General features: G+C 43.7%; 1 protein-coding gene across 1 annotated transcript; it reads left to right on the forward strand.

The window, feature by feature from the left end:
• Positions 1-90: 90 nt before the first annotated feature.
• Positions 91-9789, forward strand: TEX43 (testis expressed 43). The gene is made up of 3 exons (XM_034774205.1): positions 91-232; positions 1430-1538; positions 7098-9789. The coding sequence occupies exons 1-3, from the start codon at positions 198-200 to the stop codon at positions 7302-7304; spliced, it is 351 nt and encodes a 116-aa protein (XP_034630096.1). The 5' UTR covers positions 91-197; the 3' UTR covers positions 7305-9789.
• The last annotated feature ends 230 nt before the right edge of the window (positions 9790-10019 follow it).

Here is a 10019-nt window from a genome sequence, read left to right on the forward strand (position 1 = left end):
GTTTGCAGGTGCAGTGCAGAGGAGCTACACCTGCCCTCCGCGCGCGCCCGCCCAGCCTGGCCACCTTCTGGAACGTGGGCGGTGGCGGCGGCGGCGGCTGCTGCATCACAAAGGCGCCCACGCCGGAGCGACCCCGCGCTGCGAGCGGTCCCGGCGCTGGAGAGGCCGCGGGGAGTCGGGAGTGGGCTGCAGCCGCCATGGTCTCCGTCGGGACCAACACGGACCTCAAAGGGTGAGGAGGAGGAATATGGGGCTGCTGCGCCCAGCAGCTCCCCCACCCCCGTACCCGCATATCCCCTCCGCACTCCCGTATCCGCATTTGGAGGGGCTAATGGGGGCCACCCTACTAATCTCTGAGCTCTCCCTGAAGCGGCATCAGTCACCTCTCCGTCCCGCTGGCCCCTTCTCTGCCTATTTCCTCCTACGTGTCTGAGGGAGCGGGTCGGCAGAGATTTCTGATTGGCAGCTGCCAGGGCTTTCCCCAGAGCAGGGACCTTCCAGCACCTAGGTTGGCCCTGCCTCAGACTGCCTGGTGTTAGCAGACACCCCTCGTTCTGTGCCTTGTTTCTAAACTAGATTGTTGCCGTCCTCAGGGCAGGAAGCATCTTTGCCTGGGAAGTGTCAGGTAGGCCCCTTGTATCCTGGGCTTATAGACAGAAATACAACCTTCTCCTCTGCCCCAAGAAGCGCTCCCATAGGCACTCTACATATAGAGTAGAGCACCAGGACCACACTCAGCCAGATGCAGACCCCAGGGTCCCACCACAAATGGAGGAGTAGCTCACAAACCATGCCCCTGCTAGCCCCAAGCTGTGCGAGCGTACAAAGCCAGCTCTGCTCCTGTCTGGTGTCTGCCTGAGGCTAGGTCTACACTACCCGCCTGAATCGGTGGGTAGAAATCGATCCCCTAATCGACGCTCTTACTCCACCAGCGGAGGTGGGAGTAAGCGCCGTCGACAGAAAGCCGCGGAGGTCGATTTTGCCGCAGTCCTCATAGCGGGGTAAGTCGGCTGCGATACATCGAATTCAGCTACGCTATTCACGTAGCTGAATTTGTGTATCTTAAATTGACCCCCCCCTGTAGTGTAGATGTAGCCTGAGGGTGAGGAGGGCATGCAGTGATTGGAAGCATAAGAAATCATGCTCCTCAATTTATGAGATCAAATTAATTTCTTTACTGTTATGCTAAATACGGAAGAAAAAACATTTGTTAGTTCAGCATAGTGTCCTAGGAAAACATGAAATTTCAGTTAGATAATAAGCTTGTCTGGCGGTAAGGGAAGAAGCAATATTTTTATTAATTATAATTATATTAAAGACTTTCCCTCTCTATGAATTATATGCACTCGTTTGTTTCAGTTAATAACCCAACCCAGTCTTCTCTCCTAACACTGCCACACTGTCTTTTTTTAAATGTTTTGTCCCACAGGCTTGTTCACTGCCATTTGCCAAAGTTATCACACAAACATGGGATGATTCCAACGCATTACGTGATGCCCTGGAAAGAAGACATGAAGAACAGGAAATTCACTTTAAAGGTAGTGGAACCAGAAAAATATTTCCTCCTGTTAACACTATAATAGTGGCCTAATTTCCAAAGGTGCTGGGCACACTCAGTTCCCATTGTCTTCACTTCTGAAAATCTGGCCAGGCAACTGTATTTGCTGTTGTCTCTGCACCATCTTGCCACTGTTGGTGGAAGTATATTTTACTCTGTAGCTTGTGACAGGTTTCAGAGTGGTAGCTATGTTATTAGTCTGTATCAGCAAAAACAAAGAGGAGTCCTTGTTAGAGACTAACAACTTATTTTGGGCATAAGCTTTTGTGGGCTAGAACCCACTTCATCAGATGCATGGAGTGGAAAATACAGTAGCAGGTATATAGTACATGAAAAGATGGGAGTTGCCTTACCAACTGGGGGTCAGTCTAACGAGACAATTCAATTAACAGTAGAATACCAAGGGAGGAAAAATCACTTTTGTAGTGGTAACGAGGATGGCCCATTTCAAACAGTTGACAAGAAGGTGTGAGTAACGGTAGAGGGAAATTAGTATAGTAAAATTAGGTTTTGTAATGACCCATCCACTCCCAGTCTTTATTCAGGCCTAATTTGATGGTATCCAGTTTGCAAATTAATTCCAGTTCTGCAGTTTCACATTGAAATTGCCACTTTTAAGTCTGTTATTGAGTGACCAGGGAGGTTGAAGTGTTCTCCTACTAGTTTTTGAATGTTGTAATCAGGGTTTTGGAGCTGTGCTCCGGCTCCGCTCCAGCTCCAGGCAAAAACCTGCACTCCGCTGCTCCACGCTCCAGCTCCGGGCTCCGCTCCAAAGCCCTGGTTGTAATTCCTGATGTCAGATTTGTGTCCATTTATTCTTTTGTGTAGAGACTGTCCGATCTGGCCACTGTACATGGCAGAGGGGCATTGCTGGCACATGATGGCATAAATCACATTGATAAATGTGCACGTGAACGAGCCCCTGATGGTGTGGCTGATGTGGTTAGGTCCTATGATGATGTCCCTTGAATAGATATGCAGACAGAGTTGGCTCTGGGGTTTGTTGCAGGGTTTGGTTCCTGGGTTAGTGTTTTTGTTCTGTGGTGTGTAGTTGCTGGTGAGTATTTGCTTCAGGTTGTGGGGGCTATCTGTAAGCGAGGACTGGCCTATCTCCCAAAGTCTGTGAGAGTACGGGATCGTCCTTCAGGATAAGTTGTAGATCCTTGATGATGCGCTGGAGAAGTTTTAGTTGGGGGCTGTAGGTGATGGCTAGTGGCGTTCTGTTACTTTCTTTGTTGGGCCTATCTTGTAGTAGGTGACCTTCTGGCTCTGTCAATCTGTTTCTTAACTTCACCAGGTGAGTATTGTAGTTTTAAGAATGCTTGATAGAGATCCTGTAGGTGTTTGTCTTTGTCTGAGGGATTGGAGCAAATTCGGTTGTATCTTAGAGCTTGGCTGTAGACAATGGATCGCGTGATGTGGTCTGGATAAAAGCTGGAGGCATGTAGGTAAGTATAACGGTCAATAGGTTTTGGGTATAGGGTGGTGTTTATGTGACCATCGCTTATTATCTCTGTAGTCTCTAAGGTGCCACAAGGAATCCTCGTTGTTTCTGTAGCTTGTACCATCAGAAACAAGCTTCCAGTGTTCTGATTTCTTCCTCTTGACTGTGAATCTCATGAAATCTCAGCTGAAACATGTCTTTCCTTCCTTGGCAATACCTCTTAGTCCTTCTTTCTCCCTCTCTCTCCCTTTGCACAGGCATTTAGCAATAATGATTACTGAAAGATGCAATACAAAATAGGTGGGCTAAGTAAAGTCTTAGCAAACTGAAGATTGACTAAAGCAATTCCTTAGAAGGCAAATTTGAACTGGATTCTGAAATAAATGATAATCTAGTGGAGCTTTTGGAAGGTAGGAATGTATTGTGCTTCTTTGTATGTGTGAGAAGGTGAGCTGTGACATTCTAATTTTCTAGATGTAATGGATTCTGAAGATGTGGTTCTAAGGGATACCTTGTAATAGAGGTGAGAGGAGATAAGGCAGAGATGGTATTGAGGCAGTTGTGTATATGAGTGATATTGTGAACGTCGTAATGGATAAATCTGCATAGATAGAGGTAAAAGTAAAAGATTTGCAGGAGCTGATGATGCTAGGATTATTACTAATGGGGACAAATGGAAGGTCTGAGTTGAGAGACTAAGGGTATGAAACCACATGTGTCTGATGAAGTGGGTATTCACCCACGAAAGCTTATGCTCCAGTACTTCTGTTAGTCTATAAGGTGCCACAGGACCCCTTGTTGCTTTTTACTAGAAAGGTAAGTCAGCCTATTAGATCAACTTACAGCCATCGCAGTAATTATTAGGTGGTGCACGTCCACACTACCCTCCTTGGGGCAGTGATGCACGTCCTCACCAGGAACACTTCCACCAACCTAAGAGGAGCAGTATGTGGAGCTGAGAACCCGGTCTCTCAGCTCTGTTGGCAGCTCCCTGGCAAGAGCCTGGCTACCCCACAGGCTCACAGGCTGTGCCCCGCTCCCTGTTACCCTCTGGAAGCAGGGGGAAGCCCTCTGGGCTTCTGACCCTGGTTCCTAGCCAGGAGCAGGGTCCATTCTTGCCCCAGCCACCCAGCTCTCCAGAGGATGGCGGGCGGGGGGAAAGCTAGGCTCTAGCTACCAGGCTTTCTTGTCAATTTACAGTTCCTGCCACAGACACTGCATTGCCCTAACTACATCTACATAAGCTTTACGCCTCTCGTGGAGGTGGAGTTATTATGTGGGTGTAGTAGGGCACTTACATCGGTGGGAGGAAGGCTGTAGTGTAGACACTAACATAATTAGGTCGACGTAAGCTGCCTTATCTCAACTGAACTGTGTAGTGTAGACCAGCCCTAAGTAGAAGAGGTTGAGATGTGTTCTTGAGGATGTTTCACTTTCCAAGAAAAGCCATTCTCTCTCACACATTTTTGTTGAAGGAAACTGAGAAGCTGTAAGTTTATTTGCTCAAGACAGGCTAAGTTATTAAAGGAATGAAAATAAATATACAACAGAGCATGATCAGCATAAAAGTGGCAAAAAATGAACCGAACTGTATATTTTTGTCTGTAAAGCAGCACACACTGGGGTACATTTTAAACCATTCTCAAATTCAGAAACATTTAGACCCCTAAAATATTGAGTAATATATTCCGCTTGTCACTATAATGTCACAGAAGGGACACTAGATAAATCTAAGATGTTTATTTTCAGATGTTTATTTTCAGTCACTAATAGCTTTCTCAAAATATGTCCTTTTAGGCTTAGATTTGTCATTCTTTGTTTTAGCCTTATGGTAAATTAAAAAAAAAATCTGTTGAACCTTTCTAGAACTATTAAAACAAGAAAAAAGATTTACTTCTTTTAAAAACTTTCTTATACTTTTTTTACATGCTTGGATAATTCAAGCATTATTAATTGTTTTAAACTTCACACGTATGTAAGTCCTTCCTGAGAAAGAAGTGCTTTGCTAATCAATTTGCAAAGTTAGAAGTAATTAAAATTCACATATAATGAGTTACATTAATATTCCTTAGCTAAGTCCCAATCCTGCAGACAGGTGAGTATACTTTATCTCTGAGTGTAATCCATTATTGAACTCATTGGCTGCTCCCATCAATAAAGTTACTCTAGGAGTCTAGGCCATAAGTGTTTGCATGATAGGAGCCTAACAACTACAAAGTCTGATCTTCCAGAGAGGCATAGTATACAGAAACAAATAGAGATATGTATATTATTCAAATATACTCAAGTGAATGATTACATACATATATGGACATTTAAAGAAATAAAAACAACAAGGAGTCTGGTGGCACCTTAAAGACTAACAGATATATTTGAGGACACCATCAGAGGACCCAACCATATCGGCCACACCATCAAGGGCTCATTCACCTGCACGTCTACTAATGTTATATATGCCATCATGTGCCAGCAATGCCCCTCTGCCATGTACATTGGCCAAACCGGACAATCCCTATGTAAAAGAATAAATGGACAGGAATGGTAACATACAAAAGCCAGTAGAAGAACACTTCAATCTCCCTGGACATTCTATAACAGATTTAAAAGTAGCCATACTTGAACAAAAAAACTTTAGAAACAGACTTCAAAGAGAAACAGCAGAATTAAAATTCATTTACAGATTTAACACCATTAATTTGGGCTTGAATAAGGACTGGGAGTGGCTGGCTCATTACAAAAGCAGTTTTGCCTCTCCTGGAATTGACACCTTCTCATCTATTATTGGGAGTGGACTACATCTACTCTGATCGAATTGGCCCTGTCAACACTGGTTCTCCACTTGTGAGGTAACTCCCTTCTCTTCATGTGTCATTATATAATGCCTGCATCTGTAATTTTCACTCCATGCATCTGAAGAAGTGAGGTTTTTTACCCACGAAAGCTTATACCCAAATATATCTGTTAGTCTTTAAGGTGCCACCAGACTCCTTGTTGTTTTTGTGGATACAGACTAATATGACTACCCCCTGATATTTAAAGAAATGTACCTGTGAAAGCCTCTAGATATGCACATATGGGAATGTGTACCACATGTCTAACGCTCAATTCTGGTGTGGATTTGTCTGCAGAAATCAGGAGGCTGGGTGCACAGTGTCAATTCACTGGCTTATGTGCATGCAAATGGGAGGCCCTTTGAAAATTTGGCCTAGAGCAGGGGTGGCCAAACTGTAGCTCTTTTACTCTACATGTGTGCCTCCTGGAGCCCCCCATGCTCCCCATTTTCTGCCTACCAGACTGGGGCTGGGGGAAGCTCATGGCTTCTGCCCTGCAGCGGGGTAGTGGGACTAGGGGCTTCTGCCAGAGATAACTGGTACCTGTTGAGAAAGGAGGCACAATTTAAAGGTTTGCACCCCCCGCCCAACAGTTTGAGTCACTCCCCACCAGGCACACTTCCCCTCTTACCCTCAGCTGTCCATCCCTGCAGCTCCCACATAGCTCCCAGTGGAGAAACAGCTGCAAACAGCTGGGAGCTGCAGGGAGGGGCCTCTGCTCTCCCTGTTGCTCCCAGCTGTTTGCTGCTGCCTCTCCCCATGGCTGCAGCTTCCAGCTTGCCAGCTCCAGCTGCCATACAGGGAGGGGATCCAGCAGCACCATTGGATTGCCTGGGGACAGCAAACCCCCTGGCAAAAATCTGGGGGCATATGTGACCCCACGTGACCCCCCCCCCATGCATCGCTTCTGGCTTCTGCCCAGTGGGGAGGGGAATCTCTGGGCTTCAGCCTCACTGGGCACAGCTGCCAGGGCTTGGGGCTTCAGCAGGAGTGGGGTTTAAGCCCCTAGCCCAGGCAGGCATGCCCCAGCTCTTGAACTTCTGAAGATTGTCGTATGCAGCTCAGAAAGTCAGTAAGTTTGGCCACCCCTGGCCTAGAGTTTTTGGTTGTTTTTGTTTTTTTGTTTTCCTCTATTTACTGAGCCATCTGTTAATAGGTTGTTATATCAATTAGGGTTTTCAGTTAATAGTATAATTATTAAAGGAGTTAGTTCAGGCAAAAATGAGTTTTTTTCATAGGCAACCATTGGAATTTCTTTACACAGCATGCAGAGGTTGTTGGGGTATATACGGGTGCCACAGAAGATAGTCTGTTTTTGGAGCACAGAGAAAGACTTTGCCATGGAGAAGAAAGAAAACACATACGGGAGAAAATTCCTCAGGAAATAATGATTGCAGATATTCCCATATATTCTCATCTCTCCAGATACCAGAAGTCTGTGATTGCTCATGCATGGAGGATGAAATTCTGACCTGCTTTTTCCCTCAATACAGTCATGTTTGAACTGTATAGGCTATGAAGTTTAAATCTGCTGCAAGAAAAAAACTGCGTGGTGCTTTTTTTCTCTCTTTAAAATAGAATTAACATGTTTTTAAAGCTGATTAGATGTTCTATTTGAAATGAAAAATAAGTTCTGTCTGCAATTTGACCTGCATATTTTTGATTAGGGAAGGGAGAATCTCAAAAGTTTCAGACTTCCCAGTTCGATTTAGATAAGGCGCATACAGACATTTGGATGCTTATCTGAAGTTTATACAAACCTTTAGACTCTACTCAGCTTTCCACCACCATCTCCAACAGACTGGTATCAATCCCATTCTTTATCCTCTATTGTTTTCTTGGAGAGAGTCCCACTAGCTGTCTACCAGCCCTCCTTACATCTTCTAAGGGTGACTAGCTAGCTTCCTCTCCTGGCTCTTCAGGGGGCAGCTGGCTGGTTCACTTCCCTCTTCCTTTTGTTTAGGTGATAGTTGCATTCCTCCCCCTATCTCCAAATGCTAGGCAGGTAGCAACATCAGGATCTGGAAATTGTCCAACTGATACTGTTGCAGCTGTTGCACTCGACTCAGCTCTTGGTCTGAATTGCTTCCAAGTATATTATAGTAAAAAGAAATTCCCATTATTGGCTGATGGAGGAATTATGGGTTTACAAAGCCACTGAAATCATGGGGAAGTAAAGGAGACAAAATTTGGAGAAATACTAAAGGGTCATCAGTTAAAAAGGTGCTGAAAGGCTGAACAAATATAAATGGAAATAAATAAAATACATAAATGAGAACAGTTGGTTCCAGTCATACAGGAGCTCTCTGTATGGAATCAATTCCACTTGTCAATCAAGAACAGATGCCATTAAAATGATTTAATTGAATTTTGCATTATAATGGCTCTTTAGTCATAATTGCTTATTCTAAAAATGCCACAGGTTCAAACTTCAGAGAGTGAGAAATGGGGAAGAAAGAAAATGAAAAACCTTTTAAATTTAAAAGCTGCTATGTATTTATAAATGTTCTGGGATAAAAAACATACTTTTGCATAACCAGTTTTGTTTATATTTCACATCTGCTGGAAGGAAGACAATTAAGAAATTTTGGGCTTGCCATTTTTATACACTAATAACATTTAAAAAAATACATTGGCATGTAATTTTAAAATATTGCTCTCTTCACAAATACACTTTATTTCAAATTGTGATTAAATCTAACAGTATAACACTTTCTGCTCTGGGTTGAAGAGGATCCTCCCCTACCCCCCAACTAGATCAAAAGCAGAAAGGAGCTGTCTTCAAAGCCTAGGTACTTATAAATTAAAATATAAAGTCACCATGAGCAAATGAGCAGTAGGGTTTCAAGAACATTTTTATACATAGTTAAAATGTGCTCAATATTTTGTGTCTAGAAATATTAATCACAACATAGTGTTTTTCACCCTAAGTGGTTCCAAATCTGAAATACTTTCATTTATAATTTTTTTTTAAGAAAAAATATAACATTACATTTGTATTGCTTATGGCTTTTCCCTTCAGAGCTACTGTAGTTGTGGATAAAATCTGCAGCTGACATAATTTTCTTTTATAGATAAGGAAATAAAAATATGACCTAAAGCATCACTCCCAAAAACTATGAGTCAGATTGGAGTCCCTGCGACATCAGCACACCGGGACGGTAAAAGGCTTGCAGCTGGTTGGAAGGAGAATGTTCCTGATAATGAGCATTGTGCTGGGCTGCCATAAGCAGCTCTACTCAACTCCCCGCCCCCTTGTGCCCTGGTACAGGGTGTGTGTCAGAGATGGGGGCATGTAGTGCTGTGTTAATTTTGATGGAATAAATGGGCCCAGAGAGTCAAAGGTGTTAACATAGCCCTATGACTGTAAATGCTAAACAATTAAATGTTTTGGGAGGGGTTGAATACAGAGACTTTGGCCTGCTTAATTCCATGGCAACTACCTCCATTATATATCTTTATTAAAGATACAGAAGAAGAAGAATAAAGAATTTGAAATGTGAAGTACTGTATTAAGTAAGGTTTTCATTTTAACAATATTCCTTATTCCCCTTTGCTCTAACTACAGAGTTTCTATAGGGGAAACTGCCTGTTAGACAGGTTTTTAGATGGTATTATAGATAACAATGATCCTTCTTGGGGAAAAGAGAAAAATAGTTGAGATGATCTGGCGGTGTTGTTGCAAACTGATTCTGCTTCCTTTAAAACAAACAAAATAACCCAAATGCACACAGAAAGGGACAGAAAAGAACAGTGATATTAAATGCAGCTCCTGTCTTTGGTGCTGACTCTTATTCACAACTTCACGGCTAAAAAAATAGACACGGCACCCTATCTTATTAGCCACTCCAAGACCTAGCAAATTTGTACAGCATTGAGCTGTATAAGGCCTGGTTTACACTGGGCGGGAGGGAGATCGATCTAAGTTACACAACTTCAGCTACGTGAATAACGTAGTTGAAGTTGACGTACTTAGATCGACTTACTGTGGTGTTCACCGCGGTGAATCAACTGCTGCCACTCCCCCATCCACTCTGCCTGTGCCTTTTGCGGCAGTGGAGTACAGGAGTCGACGGGAGAGCACTCATGGATTGATTTATCACATCTAGACTAGACACGATAAATCGACCCCCGCTGGATCGATTGCTGCCCGCCGATCCGGCAGGTAGTGTAGACATACCCTGAC

This window comes from Trachemys scripta, chromosome 6, assembly GCF_013100865.1.
Source record: "Trachemys scripta elegans isolate TJP31775 chromosome 6, CAS_Tse_1.0, whole genome shotgun sequence".
NCBI classification, from domain to species: Eukaryota; Metazoa; Chordata; order Testudines; family Emydidae; genus Trachemys; species Trachemys scripta.